General features: G+C 31.5%; 2 protein-coding genes across 2 annotated transcripts; both read right to left on the reverse strand.

Moving 5' to 3' along the window:
- Positions 1 to 3,375: 3,375 nt before the first annotated feature.
- Positions 3,376 to 4,067, reverse strand: LOC111414141 (uncharacterized). Its single transcript, XM_023045334.2, has 3 exons — positions 3,987 to 4,067; positions 3,576 to 3,919; positions 3,376 to 3,507 (listed from the first exon to the last, which is right to left on the reverse strand). The coding sequence occupies exons 1-3, from the start codon at positions 3,999 to 4,001 to the stop codon at positions 3,426 to 3,428; spliced, it is 441 nt and encodes a 146-aa protein (XP_022901102.2). The 5' UTR covers positions 4,002 to 4,067; the 3' UTR covers positions 3,376 to 3,425.
- An 805-nt stretch (positions 4,068 to 4,872) lies between these two features.
- On the reverse strand, positions 4,873 to 21,227 carry LOC111414147 (collagen alpha-2(I) chain-like). Its single transcript, XM_023045341.2, has 3 exons — positions 20,970 to 21,227; positions 19,836 to 20,359; positions 4,873 to 5,083 (listed from the first exon to the last, which is right to left on the reverse strand). The coding sequence occupies exons 1-3, from the start codon at positions 20,985 to 20,987 to the stop codon at positions 5,017 to 5,019; spliced, it is 609 nt and encodes a 202-aa protein (XP_022901109.2). The 5' UTR covers positions 20,988 to 21,227; the 3' UTR covers positions 4,873 to 5,016.
- Between the last annotated feature and the right edge of the window lie 1,205 nt (positions 21,228 to 22,432).

Consider the following 22,432-nt stretch of genomic DNA (forward strand, 5'->3'; position numbering starts at 1 on the left):
GACATGTCAATAGATTATGAACATATTAAAAAAGAAACTGGTTTAGATAGAATTTTGAAAGAGTTAAAAAAATATATTAAATATGGTTGGAATAATAAAGAAATAAATAAAGAGATATTAATATATTTTAACTTTCGTAATGAATTAACAATAAACTATGGTGTGATTTTGTGGAATAACAAAATTGTGGTTCCATATAAGCTTCGCCGAAAATTATTAGATGAATTACATTCTTCTCATATGGGAGCTGCTAAAATGAAAGAAATGGCGCATAATTATTTTTGGTGGCCTGGATTAAACAGTGATATAGAGAAAAAAGCACACAATTGTGAAAATTGTAGAGCAGTTAAAGATAATCCACCGAAGCATCAACTTCATTTATGGGAACGGCCACGGGAACCTTGGTCTAGATTACATATTGACTATTTTGGTGCTATATATAATAGATATTTTTTGGTAATAGTGTAACAAACCGCCCTGTATATTAAATTGCGTTTTGTATAATTATTTTGCTTAAGTCAGCGTTATCGGGTGAGGCGTTGATGCGCCACCGAGTTCGACTCAGGGAGTCGAGTACCAACTACCAAGCACTACCAAGGTAGATAGAAGCTACAGTCTTCCCCTTGAGTTCGCTCCATTTCATTTTATTTTTAATTTAAATTCTCAATACTAAATTCGGAAAGGCTTCTAAATACGCTGGTGGTTTGTGCTGGGTAACTTGCTAGAGAAATCGAATCCTCAGATCAAAATTGTGCCTTGAAGCCAGTTCCTGAAGCGTTCGAATCCTGGTGGAAGAGCGTCGTCGTGGCGTAGAATAAGTAAGCATAATTAATTACTATTGTTCTTGAAACTCATAATCATCGCTAGTATTTGTATCCATAGTTAACGTTCCGTTATCCAAAATTTGTTCAATTAGTTTTCGTTTTTCTTCTTTAATATTTTAACTTAATTTTTGTTGGTTAATTTTATTTTTCTATTTTTTTTTATATATTTTAATTTCCTTAATTTAATATATTAATTTTTTTTTTATATAAATTCTTGTTCGTATTATTTCAATTTTAACACAAGGGCTACGATCCTCCCTCCTTTTACTCATTAACTTCTTAAACCGTTCGGCCAAGTACGTAACTTGCCTGGTGGCAGCATCTTAAAAATCTTCTATAATTTTTTTCTCTTTTTCTGCAAGTACACGCTACCGTACTTCTATCTTTTCCCGTCTGCATAACGTTGGTGGCGGGTGCCCCTTTCTTCCTCTAATATTACGTTGGTGGCGGTGGTGTTCATCCCCATCAAGATTACAATAGTTGATGCTCACTCAAAATGGATTGAGGTTTTTCCCACTAGCAATACTACAAGTTCATTCACAAATGAAGTATTAAGTAGTTTATTTGCTAGATTTGGAATTCCACATGTAATTGTTTCGGACAACGGTCCACAATTTACATCTAATGAATTCAAATTATTTTTAAATAAAATGCATATTAAGCATATTACGACAGCACCCTATTCACCTGCATCAAATGGCGCTGCTGAAAATGCAGTAAGGACAGTAAAAAACGGTTTACGACGAGCACTTAATGACAAAAATACAAAAAATATATTTTTTGCGTTACAGAACTTTTTATTTGATTATCGCAATACGCCACATGCAACAACTAAAGAGAAACCTTCTGTTCTGATGTTCAAAAGACATATTAATTTCAGATTTAATATAATGAATCCTAAAATCTATAAAAGGAGTAGGAAAAATTATTCAATAAATAATAATGTAATTAAAGGCCAAAGGCGACAACTAAAATATAATAACGGATCTAGGAAATGTAATTCTAGCATAGGACAATATGTATTTGTTAAGGATTATAGAATTCCAATGAAAACTAAGTGGGTTAAGGGTAAAATAATTAAAAGAATTGGAAAATGTGTTTATTTATGTAATGTGTCTGAGGTTGGTAAAGTATGGAAACGCCACGCAAATCAAATAGAAGAATGTAGAAGTGTTGAGAGTTCACTGGCGCCTTTACCTATCACAGACACAAAAGAAAACACTGAAATAATTGAAATTTTTGATTCTCCTGAACAAGTTGCAAGTGTTAATAATAGACCAAAAAGACAAATAAAAGCACCTGAACGACTTGCAAATGAATAGATTTTTTTTTTTAGACGGAGAGAATATTTGTATATGTATATACTAGATTAGTTTAATTTTTTTAGGGGGAGAGATGTAGAATACGGTTTATTTTGGTTTATTTTTGTAAGACTGGTTTTTGTGTGTGAACACATGTTTGTCTTGTTACATTTCATTTTTACGTTTAGTTGGAATAAAGTATTGGTAGAGAAAGAATGTATTTTATTACAAATTTTACAATTGACGTCATCGATAATATTCATCGGCAAATCCATTATATTGAAATCAGCAATTTGATTCTCTTTTTCATGTGAGTCATTGTCAGGACCAATGGTATTTTCTTTGGCAATTTTATTTGGTCTATTTTCATCAATTTGGCACACCAGAAGCATTCTTTTCGATCTTGAAGTCATTATAGTTTATTGTCTTCCTTTAAAAAATCGGCAAATCACTTGAACGGACATACGCCGTGTTAAACTGCTGATTTACGAGCTATTGAATTGATTTTTAACGATTATATTTTAGGTGGTATTGTTTTCGCTCCATTTTCCCGGTAACGGATTTTTCAAAGCTTGCTACCGTTTAATAGATAACGCCTATAATTCTAATGAATTGGAAAACGTTTAAATTTGAGAATAGCAATTTTCGAACTTACGAGGTATTGATTTGAGACCATCGATATGTATAAAAAAATGATATCTACCAAAGGAAATTTTCAATGAAAGTTTACAAAAACTTCATATTTGAATCAATTTATGTGATGTTTTTGAGCGATTGCTTCATTAATTGTTTTGCGCAATAACTTTCCGATGGCAGAAATACATTCTTTGAAAGTTATTAAGAATATCTTACGTAATTAAAAATAGAGGTAAATATTTACCTAATACTTATCAGAAAGATACGAATCATTTATTTCTTAACCCTAGAAAGATAATAATATTGTGATGTACGTAAAAGATGCGTAAAATTGATTCATGAGATTTAATTAGCTTTAATCTCAAGTTTTATTTATTGATTTGAATAAATCAATCTTTATTATGTATTTATATACAGATGAAATAATAAATACCACAATTTCTCCAATTATAATGATTTATATATATAAAAAAAGTAGAAACTTTAAATGCGTTTTAAATTTTATGCAAACTATCTTTCTAGTGATAATAAGATAGTGATTGAAGTGACTTCTTAATCCTAAGAAAAATCATAAACCTGCAGTTTTTTTAATAGTTAAAGAGGTTATAAATAAAACTATTACAAGAAAATATTTGCACTTATTTAATTTATAATTGTTTTTAAATTACTCCACAAAACGTAACGTATGTCTAAAAAATGGATTTTCAACGTCGACACTATGCGATCTTTCATCTTCATCGGATTGTCTGAAAATGAAATGAATTTCTTGATTCGTTGTAATTGAACTTTGATAAAAAAAATTGTATCAACTTACATTTCAAAAATATAATTTCCAGTTCCGACGTATTTCGGTCGATTTTCCGATGGTAATGGTTGTAAATTTGGCTCAAAATGCAATCTTGGTGGATGAGTCGGTGGAATATAATCCAGGAAAGGCCTATCTGTAGCCGGTAAATAAAGTCGATTTAATTTCGGAGGTTGAACTTCCACTTCAGGTTTAGGATAATTATAAGCACTTGATTTATACACTTGATTTGATTCTCCGTATGGCGCCAAATAAGCTAAATTGTCGCTATCATACGAATTTCGAATAGATATATCACGAAGACGTCGATTGTTTAATCCAAAAGTTGTCGAAATTGTTATTAAAAGTAAAATCTAAATAAATAATTCAAGATATCAAAATGTATATTAATTTACATTTTATAATTAGATATGTACTTACGAATAATTTCTTCATTTTGTTGTTACTGGTCGAAGATTCGTTTAAACACTAGCCGAAAATTTCATTTGGAATCATTTTATACCTACCGGTTTCTATTTTTCAAGATCCTGTTGGATTAAAATACCCAATTCTTACGTTACCGAAAAAATTCTCACATTCCTAAAGAAGATAACACAAAAATATAGTAATATCAGCGCGTATATAAAAAACAAGAAATGTTTAGAACCTGTTTACGAGATTCATCTCCATGTTTTAAATATTGAGATTCTAGAATCCGCCTACAACTTTTTATTTTCCTTGTCCTAAATTTATTATTAAATTATTTCATAAAAAATAATAAATATAACTGATGGTTATTTAAATATACTGAGAGATATTTCATCGAGATTTATACAGATTTAAAAATTTATAAGGAGCAATTGAAAGTATGATCTGGCATTTATTAGTTTTGCAAATTAGAGTAGGTGTGACTTTTAAAGACCAAGGAAACCTAAAAGATAAAGCACGGTTATAACATTTAGTTCAAAGCATCTTTCCCTTTATTGTAATATTGATTTTATAAAAAATAATGTTGTCAGTCAAATATTCTTTAATTATATATGCTAATAACAAGAAAAACAAAAAATATATGTAATAAAATTCAAGAATTCCGAAAGAATTTTATTTTCGAGGTCAAAGTATTTACAATTCTAAAGAGATAATGAATTTGAAGATTTTTTTGCGTGTTTTAAACTAGTGGGGATCCATTTCGTGTGTCGTCATCAACACTCCAATTTTCTTATTATCTCAATTATTTGTATAAATATCAACTTTACTTTGTAAGAATAATAAGTAAATAATATTTTAAACGATAGGTTGTAAAAAAATAAAAACACATAGAGAAGAATTAGTTATTAATAAATTATATTTTTTGTTTTATTATTACATTTTTTTGGAGCATTACATAGAAATGATACAAACGTAACTTAATACATACATATGTACATTTAAAATCTGATAGATTCAAGTTTATCTTTGTAGATTAAAATTTTTAATGCGGCAAATCAATTTGATAATTAAAATTTGGATTTTCCACTTGATGGTCGCCCGATTTCAACCTAAAAATAAATAAAGAAATGAAAGAATAAATTAATAATAACAGAAAAAATTAAGTTTAATGTTAGTCGCTAATATTCGTCTTTTGTGTTTATCATTCTACTCAGAAGTCTAAATTATAGTTTCGTAGAAACATTGTTTATACAAATTATGTGATCCATGTTGCAAGTTAATGTTATAAAATAAAATACAAAAAGGAGAACTTCTTACTTGCTTAATTTATAAATTTTTTAATTGTGGTTTTCCTACTTAATTTAGATTCAGCTGATGATGTATATGATTATTCGAAACCGGTACTGATAAAAATTTTAATAAATTAAGCAAGTAAGAAGTTCTCCTTTTGTTTTTTATTGTTGATACAACTTGGTTGTATAAAGTCACATGTTTATGTTTATCCACAGACGTTCGATTAACATAATTATCATAAAGAATTAAAATTTGGAATATTAATATTTGTCAAACTTGAATGATTGGATAATAGTTTGCAGTAATTCAGTTAATTAAGTTTTTTGTATGAATAAGAGATTTAGAAATTAAGAGATGTTCCCTGCATGAGAGGGCTAAGAAATTGGCTGGTGAAGGTGTAAGTGGAGGCACTAGTGCCGAACTGGTATCAGTAGCTAGGCCCTAGAATTAGGTCGGGAAAAGCGAACTTCGAAATTATCTATCAACAGATATGATAATTTCCCACGGAAAATATATATAAAGGAAAGCCACAGATACCGGATGTAAACGAAAGAAACTAAATAGACCATTTGTTAACCTGCAAAACATGAGCTAATTCCATCCAGAACATCAGAGCATACCGAGAAGTGGACTGTAACTCAGATCGTTAATGTGGGATTCAAAATGTAACAACGAACAGCTCTTGTAATGAAAGTCCATCGACCAAATAACACAAGATGAAATGCAGTGAGATTTGAGATTGGAAATGTAAAGTAGGAGAAATTCGACCTTCGGATGACATAGATAAATGGTCATGCATAAGACTGCCACTGCACAAGACAATCACTGAAACAGCAAGTTACGCTGTGAGTATGAAAAATCAAAGTATGAAGATTGGCATGGCGAAGAGTATAGAGAGGCGATCAGAAAAAAAGACAAGCAAGACAAAAGTGTTTGCAACAGATTACTAGAACAAATAGAAACAACTATATCCCAAAAAGGTTCACGAGAAATTCAATTTTAACTTGAAAAGCTAAAGGCCAGGGAAAAACAAAACACTGCTTATCTTATTATCATTTATTCTACTGTCAGTGTGCCATGAGTCATGACAAAATCCCTGCACAACTCTAGAAGAGCTATCTTTTAAAGACTTTTTCAAGCGGTTCCAGTAATTCATTTGTAATGTGGATAGCAACCCACTGTTTAGCTGTATTCTGTCTGCCGCTTTAGACGTGGGGAAAGTTACTCTTTTCGGGGAAAATCAAGGAACGAAGAGTGTTGTGCACATGGGGCGACTGAGCGAGGAGAAGACAACAAAGAGAGCTGCAGATTTTAAACCAGTGAAGATTTAAAATTTGAGAAAAATGTGAGTTGGAGATGTAGGCGTTTGCGAAATGAGAAGGCACTGAGTGGTGCCGGAAGAAGTAGAAGAAAGTTTTTTTAGGTGATGTATGGGAGAAAGCATTTAACAGCATAATAACTAACAAATTTAAAGAGATAGATGAGCTTCTTCCACTATATTCCAAAATTTGTAAAAAAAATGTAAATTTGCATCATAAGAAAATAGAGAATACATTGTATATAACCCTATACAAAAGAAAAACTAATACATAAAATCAAAGAAGTAATGTGATGTAAGTTAATATTAGAATTACTTCTTGCAATAAGTCCATCTTCGCGTATTTAAGGGATTCCATTTTTAGCGTACCATGGCCCCAAATTTCGGACATAAAGAACATACTGTTCATTAAAAGAATGGACTGGTTTTCTGATCCCGGGATGTACAAAGGGCCCGTTGGGGCCTAAGTGCTGTGAAGGAATTCACCCCCACATGAAACTACATACAAGCAGACGTATGTTAAAATTACAAATTACTGAACAGGTGGAATAGGGATATTAATGTTTCGCATGTCACAGCCAATCTGCAAGTACCATCCACTCCGTAGGATGGTACATGGAAGCACAGCTCAATGCAGAGAATGCATATTTCTGTCCTAATATTGAATCCAAAGAACAGTTTTTATATCAGCACAAGAATTATAAATCACATCGCCATAACTAAGAAAGGAAGGTGAAAGTGAATCATAAATGTTTGTTATCACATTGAATTTTAATTACAGAATTGAACCAAAGCATCAGAAAAGATACTTACATAAATTAGAGAAAGAAGGTGCCAAAACTGAACTATAATAAAATGCAGGCAGCCCAATAGCCTCACTTAACCAGTTCCCATTAGAATGATTCCTATTTGAATTAGATACTCTTATGTTGATTATATTTATATAAGTACTGTTATAAGAACTCGGTGACATTAGATAAACCTATATATCAAAAATGGCTTAAAGTGTCCCATAACAAATTGTAACGTAAGCTTGGGAAATCAAGGGGAATAACAACAGTAGTTTCACCATAGCCCGTTTTGTAAATACTTTCTCCATAACTTTTCGGTGCGCGATACCCATTCTTCTTCTTCAATAGCTCCAAGATCGATATCGGTCATTCCCACAATTCTTGCCTACAAGCCTCTCGGTTCATGGCCTCTCTCCTCCAGTTTCTGGACCTGTCCGTCTCGTCCTCCGCTATTATTCTCAACCTTCCTCTACGACTCGCTCCTTACGTTCTCTTTTAAACAGTTGCTTTTCTACCCTCCATCACCTTGGCCGAATTTGATTGTAAAGTCAGGCACATTGCAATCTCTGGATCTTGATGTACTCTCAGTAGCTGTACAATTCCTGGTTATATATTGTTCTCCATATATTATTCTCATATATAGGGGCCTACAATACTTCCCAGGATCTTCCTCTCAAAGATGTCTTACTATAGGTTTTGAACTTATTTCATAGATCCGGAACTTCATTATCCCATGTATCCGTAGATTTGATTATATGGGTTTCTGAGTAGAAAGCATTTTAGGAAGCAGTATTATTCACCGTGTTTCCCCTCCCTGGCTAACATCCCTCGCAAGTCATCCTTCGTGTCACCACCCACGACTCTGTCTAACCTAGTCTGGATCATTATTTTCGTTTTCTCTATATTTGTTCACAAAACCACTGGCTTCACCACATCCTTCATTTGTCTGGGTGCCATTGCTGGTTATGTTTAGTATTTTCCATGTTTAAGTTTTTCAAGATAGGTACTCTTTATTTCCTCGACATTAGTATCCTGCTGGTATGATCTCTACAGAGCATGCAACTCATTCTACAAACATCTGTTTATAGATTTCTCCATGTACTTAAGGTAGGCTATTTTGACGTCTAAATTTGAAGATAGAAATTTGAAATTTGATATTAATTATTAAGCCACCCTACTTGGCCAGGTGGTGATCACGCCAAATAAATTTTTTATTGAACGGTTTGTGAATAACTTGCAAAAATGTTAAAAATAACGAAATTTATGATTTTATTTTTTAACGATTCTTATACCATATGATGTGGGAGTCATAATAAAGTAAATTAACACAAAAAAATGGAAATTTCTTCATTATTTACGACAAAAATTTAAAAAAATGTAATGACAGTTAAATTTATGGTACCGTGGACCAAGACTACTGCCCTTACTAGGAGCCGCTCGTTTATTACCGGTTGGGTAATAAACAAACCGACCAGCTCAGTGGTGTTATGACTTTTCTCTTAACCTAAGAAAACTTTTAACATCTTCATTTTTGATTTATTACTTAAGCAAATGATATTTCTCTTGTAATAATATAAGAAGCTTTTTCAGTTGTCATGTCAGTAAAGTATTCAATAACATTGTCTCATACATTTAAGTACTAAACATTCTTTATGGACACACTTTAGAGTTGATTAATAATTTATTGTTGTTTTCACTTTCATGGTCAGGTTGAAAAGTTGGTTACCGGAAATCATCGCCTTTATTTCACTTTTTATGTTTTGTAAATAATTCTGTTATCACTCGTTCTTCGCTCGTTAAGGTTTTACCAAATACAAACACTGTCTTTCTTAATATGTCAACATTTGTGTGAAGATGCAATAGTGGATGATGACTTTTTTTGATAAGTATGCTTCTTTCTTAATTATTACGGTATTCTTCCGATTATCTTCATATTTAAGCTCAGTCCCAATTAATTGCTGACCAACGTAAAATTCAAAGGGATACAATCTTGCATAAATCAACAACTTAATATCAGTTTTTAAAGTAAATAATCTAAACGTTCACGGCAGAGACAAAGTGTGCTGATATCTGCTTAAAACTACCTATGCATTTTAAATCCAAATTTACGGGAGAAAATTAATTCTTCTCTTTTTGATGATATAATCGTTATTGGTTAAAAAAATGCTACTGATATATATAAATCTGTACATAATAATACCCATTCAACCACAATTAAACGACAACAAATTAAACACAAATATTATCAACGGCAATCTAGTCAGTTCAAGAGAAAGATGAATTTCTACAGGTAAAAGTTACGAACGTTCTGTTGTTACACAAAGAGTCACCTAAAAGATTAAATGTAAAGGTTAACGCAAAGTTTAATATCATATATTTGATATATTAAAATTTATTTTACTATTATAAGTCGTATTGGACGAGACATCTATGAACGAAAAGGTTTGGTGTCAATCTGAATAATTATTTTGGAGGCCATATAACGGAGATTCCATGTACAACACAGAATTTTAATTTATAAAAAAACGGCATTGATCCAGATATAGATTTTAGAATATTTTAAGAATTTTATTGTATATAAATGCAAGATTTTTGCAAATTTGGTGTGATTAAGACATTTTTTAGTTATATCTTAATAAATATCTTCTTTTATCTACAAACTATCGATTTCGATTTTTTTTTTCTGAATCTTGTTTGTGATGAAACCATTTTTTTGAAACCAAATATTTTGTTTATTCTAACATAAAATCTCTTGTGCCATAAAATCACGTAACACAAAAGTTGTAATATGATATCTAAAATCACTAACAAGGGAAGTGTCACAACTGTGTCTCACCGATTTCGATGCAATTTGGTACAGTCACAGAATGGGCCAAAATAAGGTTCGCACATTTTTTTATACGTGCGGTAAAAGCCCCTGGGGCGAGTTATAGGGGTTGAAAGTTTGGAGAAAAAGTACGTTTTCACTTATATTTTGAAAACGAAAAGTGCTATCAAAATTTGGTAAATTGTAACTGATATTCATTTTAAAAGAGCTTTCTTTTGATGTGTCACACATATAGCAGAGGGTTAAAAAGGGCGAACTACCCCTATTTTTTTGGAATTATTTAAAAACCACCCTATCGATTTTGGCGGCATTAAGTATACTTCTAGTGCGTTCAAAAATATTAGTTAAGGGTTTTTTCCCATTCGCCCTAGATCAACCCCAGCGAAGTTACGGGGGTTAACATGTAAGCACTTTTCGTAAGAATGATGTGATAAAATTGTCAGGTATTTTGAAAATACTTTAAACAAAACCGTAAATTAGTCGCACAATAAAATGTTTAGTGTAAAATAAGGCATAATACACCATATAGGGGTTGTTGGGGTTATCCACCCCCTTAAAAATTAATTCTATCCCGGGCGTTATTTGTCGATTACGGCGAAATTTGGTACTGTGTTTGTTTTATATTTGAAGTAAAAATTTTTGAAAATGGTTATAAGGGTTACAAATTAGGGGTAGTTTTTTGTTTATACCTCGAAGATGAAAACTGCCATCGTAACTGTGGTATTGTTTTTTAAAAATCTATCTATCGATGTTCCACGAGGTAAACTACCCTCATTTTCTTTAAATAATAAATATAAAACTACTAGATAAATAAGATATTTTATTTATTTATGAGTTAAAAAGCAACTGACAAAAAAAATAGTTCAATATACCAAAGAAGTTTATTCTACATTACTAATTGACGTTTTTTATGTATTATATTAATTTTCAATATTAAATTTATTTTTATTCTACGTAGTGTTGGCAAAAATGAAAGTCGTGGAAAAAATGTTTTAAACATAAGGATTTTTTACACCATGCACATGTTATGACCGCTATATCCCCACAGATATCACACGTTGGCTTCTCACTCGAAAAGCAAACTTCCACGGGATTTTCAAAATGGTCTGGTCTCTCCTCTATATAGCCACTTGCAAACCATGCGTATTTAAAAACATTTATAAACCGAGGGGAAGCCAACTGGTTATGCGTCAACGATTGCAATTTTAATATGTTATCCCTCTGATGTAAATTGACATCATACTGGTAAAGAATAATCTGATCAGAGAATCTTCTAATAAAATTTTTCCATATTCTGAAACCAAATACATCTAGGGGCTGTATTTGACCTGTTGTCCCTGCAGGTATAGATAAATGTTTAAAATTAGTACCTGATGGAGTTATTTCACTAATAACTTCAGGACAATGGCCACTCCAAGAATCTAATAATAATAATGATTTAGAACCAGTATTTGGAAAATATACATTTTGGAGCCAATTTTTCATGTGTTCTGAAGTTAACTTTCCAGATTTTGATGCCAAAACGTATATATTGTCTGCTTTAAACATTGTATTTGCTACCCTCGGTCCAAAGCTGCCAGAGGGTTCTTTTAAAACAATAAAAAGTGGAGAAAGAAGTTTCCCATCAGCAGATATTACGGGTTGAATTGTGTAACTGTGCGTTGTAGATGACACCGACTGGACCACACTTTCTACGGTTTTAACTCCTAAATCGCTTAATGTTCTTCCCGAATGGAATTCCAAGTTAAAACCGCTCTGATCCGAATTGTAGGTGTTTTCAGGTCCATATATTTGGATTTGTAGCTTTGCCTCTTTAACGAAATCTTTTGCTAAAGTTTTTACTCGATCAACATTTCCAATTTGTTTTTGGGATAGAAATTTTGTTATTTTTCGGCTTACTAACCGATTTGCTTTCTTAAAACGTTGCACCCAGCTATGAGATGCTTTGAACAGTTGAGGAGATAAATTCTTTTCATTTCTAGCTTGTATAGCCCATCTGCGTATATCAATATCATGTAGTGGCAATTTATTATCTACGGCGGCTCTCGCTTGATTAATTACAAATTCGGTAATTTCTGCTAATTTTTCTTTGTATGTCCCTCTTTCTTCAATATATTTAGACCATCTGTGCAATTGGGTCTTTGACGTTACTTTTCGGTATTTGTTTTTTACGGTTTCTAGTTTCAAATAACCTTTCTTCCCACTTGTCCAGTAATTTACCGCCTCTAATTTGTACTCGTAGTCGATGTCATCCTTCAATGGACAATGAGCATCAGTATCTTCTACAAACCTGTCAGTTGTATCCTGGTCTTCAATAATTTGCTGACCGTCATTGATGCCATTGGATGAATCGAAAATTAATACAGTTTCGTCTTCAATTTGCATATTGTAGTCTTCCATACTTTCCATTAAAATACGCTGTATATTTTCTTTTAAACTAACTTCTGCTTCATTTACAGGAGTCTGGGGAATATTCATAACAGTAAAAACTGTCATTAGCAAATTTAAAACGTTTATTGGGTTTATTGTAACCATTGCTTCTGTCAGTTGCTCTGAAACTAAAATCTACCCACTGGGCACACGTTCTTTTATACTAGAAAAAACTATTTTGAGAAATGACCTTTAGCAAGCGGCACTAAAAAAACAAATATTGTGCCAAAATTTTTTTGGTAGGTGTATTTTTGGCAACATTATGTAGAATAAAAATAAACTTAACAATGTTAATGATGTGATAGAGAATTTCTATTTATTCTTTCATTAATTTTCCTTTATTAATAAAGGAATTTTATAGAAGATAGGAAAAAAGTGTTAAATTAATGAAAGAATAAATTTAACATTGAACATAAAAAACGTCAATTAGTAATGTAGAATAAACTTCTTTGGTATATTGAACTATTTTTTTTTGTCAGTTGCTTTTTAACTCATAAATAAATAAAATATCTTATTTATCTAGTAGTTTTATATTTATTATTTAAAGAAAATGAGGGTAGTTTACCTCGTGGAACATCGATAGATAGATTTTTAAAAAACAATACCACAGTTACGATGGCAGTTTTCATCTTCGAGGTATAAACAAAAAACTACCCCTAATTTGTAACCCTTATAACCATTTTCAAAAATTTTTACTTCAAATATAAAACAAACACAGTACCAAATTTCGCCGTAATCAACAAGTAATGCCCGGGATAGAATTAATTTTTAAGGGGGTGGTTAACCCCAACCACCCCTAAATGGTGTATTATGCCTTATTTTACATTAAACATTTTATTGTGCGACTAATTTACGGTTTTGTTAAAGTATTTTCAAAATACCTGACAATTTTATCACATCATTCTTACGAAAAGTGGTTACATGTTAACCCCCGTAACTTCGCTGGGGATGATCTAGAGCGAATGGGAAAAAACCCTTAACTAATATTTTTGAACGTGCTGGAAGTATACTTAATGCCGCCAAAATCGATAGGGTGGTTTTTAAATAATTCCAAAAAAATAGGGGTAGTTCGCCCTTCTTAACCCTCTGGTATATGTGTGATACATCAAAAGAAAGCTCTTTTAAAATGAATATCAGTTACAATTTACCAAATTTTGATAGCACTTTTCATTTTTAAAATATAAGTGAAAACGTACTTTTTCTCCAAACTTTCAACCCCTATAACTCGCCCCAGGGGCTTTTACCGCACGTATAAAAAAATGTACGAACCTTATTTTGGCCCATTCTATGACTGTACCAAATTGCATCGAAATCGGTGAGACACAGTTGTGACACTTCCCTTGTAAGATGTAAATGTAGATATCCGATGGCTAAACCATCAATCATTATTTCGATTTATGCACTTGTGGATATTGCCGACCATCAAATTCATTTATCTCTAAAATTTCCAATCGCAGCTAGCACCATTACAAATCTGACGATTACTAGCAATCGATTTGCACAAACTTTACAAGTTTCAGATCTATTTCCTGTCGGCATCTCAGACATCTATATGTTCAGGATATGGACTAATTTCAGCAAAAAATTACATTCTTAGGTAATTGTCTCAGGCTATAAGATTCAGCGATTAACTACTCACTGAATTTTCAGAAGGTTACAAGGTAATTTTTTAATAGTTTACACCAGAAGGTTTCATTTTCACTTCTAATTTTTGTTTCTGTGTTGTTCTGATTTGAAAAAAAAAAAGAAAAGCTGAAAAGAGACTAGCAATATATAAAAAAAATGAGGCTGGAAAGAAAAAGAAAGAGAAAGAGATTTGGAAGAAACTGTAAAAGTACGATCTTAAACAGAGAACAGGAAGATTTGAAAAAGAATGGTAATACAAAAAGAGTGAACAAAGACAGGAAAGAGAATACTGAAAACAGAATGTGACTGGAGAGAAGAATACTAATAATAAAAGAAATAAACCGAATAGAACCTGGAAAGAAAACGAAAGATTGATCATAGCAGAGGGAGACTGAAAGCTATGTAGACAAAATGGGATAAAATAGAAAATATGAATTCTCGAAATAGATTACTAATAAAAGAAGGAGACTAGTAATAGAAAAGAGAGGTTGAACTGAGGCAGGGAAGAGAAAAACGATATTGAAAGGAGCGGAGAAAAACTGGAAAAAAATCTGGAAAGACATGAGAAAAACTTGGCAGAGAAGAAGAAGACTGAAAAGAAGGACACTAGCCAAGATGGTAAAAGAAGAAAAAGTTTGAAAGAGATTTTAAACCCATTCGAGACTGGACTGAGAAAGAGGCTGAAAAAAAGACTGCAAAATCAAGAAATTCACAAATTTTGCTACAAGCGATTTTTGAAGATATTTTATAAAAATTTATTTCAGTATTAGAAAAGTCTTTGGGTTCTAACGTACAAAAAAATTCGGCATAAAAGAGCTAATCTTCATCAAATTGCACAATAGAAGAAAGGAAAAATTCATACATTTTTCAATGCAAGGTCGAAGATTATTCATCAGTACCATCTGAAATTTGAACAGCTTGTTTTAAGTATCTCCAAATGAAATAGAACTAAACCATACCGAAGTTGTTTACAATGTTTATGGGTTAAAGTTTCTAGATTTAGATTTTAATATTTAAAAATTATTTCCTGGGATCCACCTCTTGCCAAATTCAAGACATCATATCAATTAACGACTTATCTCCCTCAACTGCTAACAGTGCACTGTAATTCGTTGATCATCATTCGATTCCTGATCGATACTTATCAGATCACTAAATTATTTTATTTTCAGTCATTACTAATTGTGTAATTGTAGATCCACAGCTTTAACTTCTAATAGTTCTCGGCATGTGTAAGGAGTTACTTAAGAAGTTACTTCTGTATGTCGACTCTCAATTTAAATAATTATTTATGCATGAAGGATACAGCACTTTAGTTGGCAACGAATTTGGTTTTGTGGATTAAAGGGTGTTTCTAACATTTAGACACTTCCATATGCTAGATAACGAACGGCATTCTGATGTCTCAGCATCGCGGAGTTTAATCGGACACCAATTGTCTCGACGTAACAGGATCCTTACCACTAACCTCAGATAGAACATAGAGTGAAAGAAATTACGAAAACCTTAACATGACGTAATGGTAGCAGGAATAAAATAGAAGTATATACTTAGATTTGTTGGAACTCCAATAAGGATTTAAATAATGGAAGTAGTACGAAAAATCCAATGAAGTGGACAATAAAATGGAAATGAAAGTAACTAATCAAGACGCCATAAGTATCAGAATAATAACTATATACCAAGTACCATAAAAAAAGTTGGAATCATACGAATATATACGGCAAACAGAAACTACAAATTGTGGGAACTGTATGGTGACGAAACGAAATCAAAAGTAAATTAGGAGATGAACGAGCGACTTTTCCGTCTTAACAGATAAATCCATCACCATACTTTGCAATCAGAAATATAATTAAATGATTAAATAACATTTATTAAGAAAGAGACTTAATGTCAATCAAAGACTGAATGCAATATAACAGTCCTATATAGCTGTATGGATCAGAATGGCGACCATTAATTGATACAAAATAACGGCATCTTTTAACATAAAATATCTAAGATAAGCAGAAAGTGGTAGGGAAAATCAGAAAAGATCAGAAATAGAGATGCAAGTCTACGTCTGTCACTATTTAAAGTTTGTATTTTGAATATATTTGCTTGTTTTTTTGTATTATTCGTAAGAGCTAGGTCGAAACGTTATGTATCGTTCGTTGTAATGTTTAACTTGAATAAATTAGTATTTAGTGTACTGTATACGAGTGTTATTTAATTTCACAATATAACATTTGATCGTAAGTTATCTCTTTGTTTCATTCTCAAGAGAGCTCATATTTTCTCAACCCCAAAACAGTCACAATTTACATTTTACAACCAAAACATAACGTAAACAATGGACACTTCTTCCGTATGAAATATGTAATATATCTACGAAAAGTATTTGAAATGAAACCAGAAGGACAAAATAATGGAGAGAGACCCTGAATCGTATGTGAAGATAACATCAGTTATCAGGCAGAAAAACACCTACAGGCGTGCTAATCTTGGAGTGAATTCAATGCAGTATAATCAACACTCACTATTTCGTATTCTCTACTTCAATCTTGAGAATTCAACAATATGGTTTCCAACCTTTATTAAGGGTATAATATTTTTTTGGTCGTAATTGCAAATAAAAAATTATTCATTTAAATTGACTTAGACATTAATTTAAGAGGATTCAGAATTAAGAGAATTAAACCAAGATAGTTAAACTACAGCTACAATTTGTTTATATTTACACAAATAACCAAACAACACTGAAATCCACAGAAATGAATATTGGAAAAGAGCTGTTGGAAAATCTAGACTAGCAAGAATTAGAAACACATAATGAAAGTAAAACATGACATGAAAACTGCCCAACTTAAATAGACATATACATATTGCTAAAATAACACAAGTTTTTTGTATAAACGTAAGGTCGCAACTCGTTTGTTTTCGAGCTATGAGCTGTCAAAGTTGCGTGAAAAATTTACATTTTATCGTTTATTTCGGATATAAATAAACCGTAGAATTTGAAATTTCGCCCTCTAAGGAGATGAAATTCACAGCCCCTTTGATTTTTTTATAACAACTTTTTAATGCCATGGAATATTAATATAAAAAAATATGGGTTGTAAAGCTTATTCATTATTGGTACTTTTTTGTCTCTTTAGTTTTTTCCTTAAAGATAATAGTTTCCGTGTAAAAATATTAAAAACTGAACCACCTGTATGTACAAAAAATGGGTGAAGACCTACCAAAGAAGGTACTGCTCTGGACATCAGGGGAAGAAGAAAAACTAAGGAGGAGTTGGAGAGAAAGTATTGATGGAGTGATAAGGTTGAGAGGGGTGGAGAAGAAAATGTGGAGAAATAGAAACAAATGCAGATTAGCAATTAGAAGACGGATAACGTAATATCCAACGAATATATAGATATAAATTAACTAAATACTATCCCTAATCATAGTCCCCAACATTTATAACAATATTAAAGTTGTATAAACGTAAGTATGTATAAAGGTATTTTGTAAACGTCCTTATTATTACTTAATTACAACTTTACATGTTTGATTATTATAAATTTGAAGAAAGAGTGTTTAGAAGATTAGTTTAGATCTCATAACCGAATTGAAATACATCAACGATTTTACGATCTACGATTTTATAAATCTGGATATTGAATTCTTATAGATAAATAAATAAATAATGATTTAAATAGCCGTAAATAATTTCTTGTTTCCTATAATTATCGTCGTTATGATTTTTGAAACTCGATTCTCTATGCTGGATTGTTATAGATTATAATAACACAAATTTAAAAAGTTCCATCTCAAGAACAAATGGATAACTAATGGTATACAATCAACCCTGGATTTAGGTATGGGCTTTATGGGCAGCAGCCCAGTGCCCTGGCCCATCAAGGGGCCCGTTCTAATTTACTCATTTAGTATTTTCAGAAAATGCAAATTTTCTCAGTTTTCTCTTATACAACCTTATGATATGATATGTTCATCAGATACAAGGAAATATTCTCATACATATTCATCTAACAATGTTGATTACCATAGCAATGAAACGAAAAACCCAGACCTAGACTTATGTGAAGGTGTGAAATTAATTAGTTAATTAGTAATATTCGTTAGCCACATAGGGGAGCAATCAGATGAAAGATTAAGAGAATATAAAGAAGCAACGAACAAAATTGGGTACAGATGTAGAAAAAGACTAGAGTGATATAAACAAGAGGAAGATTACTTCAAAATTTTCTGACAAATCGATGGAAAAGATCTTATTGCGTGCTGGGGCTGAAAAATTTAATTGGGAGACACTAATTGTATCTTTAGACAAGTTAATCTTAGAGTAAAATGAAAGAGATAATGCCTATAAAGTATTTAGTAAAAGATTTAATTTTTTAATGGATTTGCAAGACAAAAATATATCGAAAATTGAACTGGAAAGTGCGCGAAATATTACCGCATAATTCCAATGATATTGACGAACATTTATTAAATGAATTAACCCAACTAAAGTCGCACTTGCAGACCAATGAGCCCGACTTGTGTAAGTCTTGTAGTGATATATTCAAATCGATTTTTGACAAGAAGCTGGTCGATATTTTCCTAATTCTTACAAAATTTTAAAAAAATGTTTAACGTTGTCAATCACGACGTGCGATGCGGAGTGATCATTTTCTAGAATGTCTTATATAGGAAATAAATATAGAACAACCATGTCAAATGAAAGACTAAATTATTTAACAATTATGGCATTAAATAGTGATTTGACCAAAGATTTGAAATGTTATGTCAAATAAAGGACTTTGCTGCACAAAAGTGCAGAAAGATTAATCTTTAACTGTTCCATTATGTGTAATAGTTATTATACCTATATTTTATTTTCTTATTCCTAAGAATATATGTATAGTTTTGTTTTTTGTTTCGTTAATTGTTACTTGCATTTTATGAATGTAATACTCAAAATGCAATATATTTTTTTGTAATAAATTTTAATAATGGAATTTTGGAAAATAGTATCTCAAAAATGTGATGATGTAATAAGAAACATTTTCAAATAAATTTAATAAAGATATAATGTACCACAAACAATTTTTCATAAACCTCGTCTTGAATTCTTAAACCCAATGTTGCATATTTGGTATTTATAGATTTTAAGAATAGAAATTTATAACATCGTATCTTAAGAATAAATTTAGGTGTAATGATGGAATAAAAAGCATTTTAAAGCAAATTCAAGAAAGATTTTGAAACTTTTTAAAGCAAATTTAATACAGGTTTAGCGTGCCATAATAATTTCTTGTTTTTCGTAAACTTGGATGCTGTAGTTTTTTACATTTTAAGAATAAAAACTTTTAATATCGTATCTCACGAAAAAATTTAATTATTATGATAAAATAAGAAACATTTTAAAGTAAAATTAGTCGAGATGACACTCGCCACAAATAATTTCTTGTTTTTCATAAACACCGTTGTTAAAGTTTTTTAAATGATTGTTATAGATTTCAAACACAATAACTTAATATATTTCAAGCACAAATTGAGATATATTTCATGTGTTAACATAATTAGTTATTAATTTCTAGACTACTTACGACCATTTAAACGGTCCACTTCCTTTATAATTAGGCAAAGTTTTCACATCCACTTGTTTTCCACCACCTGGTATTCTATTAAATGGAGGAGCGATTCCAGTAGGAACATTCGAAGAAGCAACTGGAATGGGACGTGGATCTACCGGAAGATATGTGCGGGTTATATCAACCGTTGTTTCCGAACCAATGGGGCTAGGTCCGAAAGGACCATGTGGTCCACCTGGGCCTCCTGGGCCTCCTGGACCTCCTGGACCACCTGGGCCTCCGGGTCCTCCAGGTCCTCTTAGCCCACCAGGTCCTCCAGGTCCACCGGGACCGTTGGGTCCGAAAACATCCGGCGTATGTACGTAGGGTTGATCGTCATGGATGTATGGGTTCGGAACATGGATGTATCTTCCGCTGTCATCGGGTATGTAACGACCGCTATCATCTGGGTAGTATTGACCGGAATTGTCGGAGGAATACCGACCGACAATTTCTGAGACGTCCGCTTTGGACACCCAAAAGATTGAAAATAAAATAAGCTGAAAGTATTACGAAAATATTAGTAGCTCAATAAGATGCGTATAATTGGGTTAAAATGCTAATCAAAACCATTTTATAACACATGTAAAATTACAAAATCTCAAAATGTCACACTGAGGTTATTTCATAATCAGGATATTTCTCATTCAGTTTCTTCTTTTACGCGAAAAAGATGCTCTCACTTAACCAACAATAATAAAAAGAAAATTAGATTTAAATATTTTGATGTAAATATCTCTACATGTTTAAAGTTAAATATGAGTCAGAAATAATTTCTAAATAAAAAATAACATGAAACAACTTTAATAGAGATCGTAAGAGTTAAACTGGATAAATTGAGTGAAAGGTTAACATTATAACATTATAGCCTGTTTAACATTTGCTCAGACTCAACCATTACAACCCATTATAACACCTTTTTTATTTTTCGAAATAATAAGTAAACAATTTAGTTGCAACAATTTTAATTAACTTAATTTTAAAGCAAGAATTTCGTTTTGTTGATGAAGAAATATTATTATTGGGTACAAAATATTAAAGAAAAAATTAGAAAGAGGATAGAAAAAAAAAATTAAACCTTGGAATGAATCTGATCTATGATCCACTTACCAATACGCTCTTTCTCATTGTTGTCTTCGTTCGCTCAATCAAAGTTCTGAAAAGACTGAACGACCACGCGGCCAGGTTGATCCTTATAAAGGTATCTGTGCAGGATGTTCGACGACGTCAAAGGACGACGAGAACGACAATTCGATCGAGATTTTCGAAATTAGAATTTTTGGGGGGATTCAAATTTAATTGGCATCCGCGTTTTCTCCTAAATTTGCAAGTTTTCAAATCTTTTTTCTAATTAAAAATTATTATAAACATTAAAATAACAAATTAACGTAAATTCCAAAAGTAGCTCAATAAGTTAATTAGGCTAAAATGTTAATTAATACAATTTTATAACGTTCGATTAGTTACAAAACGTTAAAATATTCTGAATTTGGACTAATTCATTTCAGATTAACCAAAAAAAACGTCATTTAGTTTTAGTTTCGTAAACGAATTATTTTTCATCACACCTTAAAAACAAACATACCAAAGAATTTATCACAGGCAAGGTTGCGTTTATTGACGCTTTTCAAGATCGTATTTGCATTAAATTTACTCGGTTTTTAGAAGATAGTATACAAAAGTAAACATTTGCCGATTTAATTTATCTACGTTTAAAACAAAAAACGAATTATTTTTATTTATTTTTAGAGATATGTGACAAATGATTAAAATCAATCAATCCATTGGTCAAAGCCAGTTAAAAGAAGACTCGTGAATACCAGCAATCTGCAGAAGCTAATAAATTAGAACTGAGGACAAGCAAGATCACGATACTCTTATGTACGATCGAAGAAAACGCAAAGATTACGAAACGATTGACTTTACAAACGACCGATTCTTTAATAGGGTCGATTAAATTGCGATGATGTACGACTTAATAAAATCACCCTATAATAAAACTGATTAATCCCACATTTATTCAAATCGAATTAATTATTCAACACTCAAGTTCGATATATTGATTCGTTATTTATCTTCGCGACTAATTGGCACGGTGATGATTGTTTTTGTAACTTGAGTTTGAACCTATTACGTATGAATAGAGGCATTTAACGAGACGCGAACACACACCTTGCCGAGTCCTTCGTTGGCAAAGAACGGATGCCTCTGTCTCGACCCACGTTAGCAAAAATCTGCAACTGATTAACATTTAGTGAGACTGAATAATGTGGATCTTCTATTCTCAGGATTATAACAAAACGATCATCTACTTTCAACTTGTCAAAGAATTTACGAATACAAACTAATAGCAATTTGCGAAGGTGTAATTATGCTTTCAGGATTTTCTTAAATAAAGATAAACTCATTGTTTAGCTAAGAAACTAATGTTAAAGTCATCAAATTTGTTTTTATTTGATTCTAATAATTTTCATAACAAAAGATTTATTTTTTTATCTGTAGCAACGATGTAGAACGAATTATTTCTTATTTCAACCTTTTGTAAGAATATTATTACTCTTTTGAATAAGTTT

This window comes from Onthophagus taurus, chromosome 6 (assembly GCF_036711975.1).
Source record: "Onthophagus taurus isolate NC chromosome 6, IU_Otau_3.0, whole genome shotgun sequence".
Lineage (NCBI taxonomy): Eukaryota > Metazoa > Arthropoda > Insecta > Coleoptera > Scarabaeidae > Onthophagus > Onthophagus taurus.

Coding starts and splice junctions, on each gene's coding strand:
- LOC111414147 (XM_023045341.2), bottom strand. Junction 5,084..19,835: donor AGTGGACCGTTTAAATGGTC/GTAAGTAGTCTA, acceptor ATTTATTTTTAG/GTTGAAATCGGGCGACCATC.
- LOC111414141 (XM_023045334.2), bottom strand. Junction 3,508..3,575: donor GGAAATTATATTTTTGAAAT/GTAAGTTGATAC, acceptor TTTCATTTTCAG/ACAATCCGATGAAGATGAAA.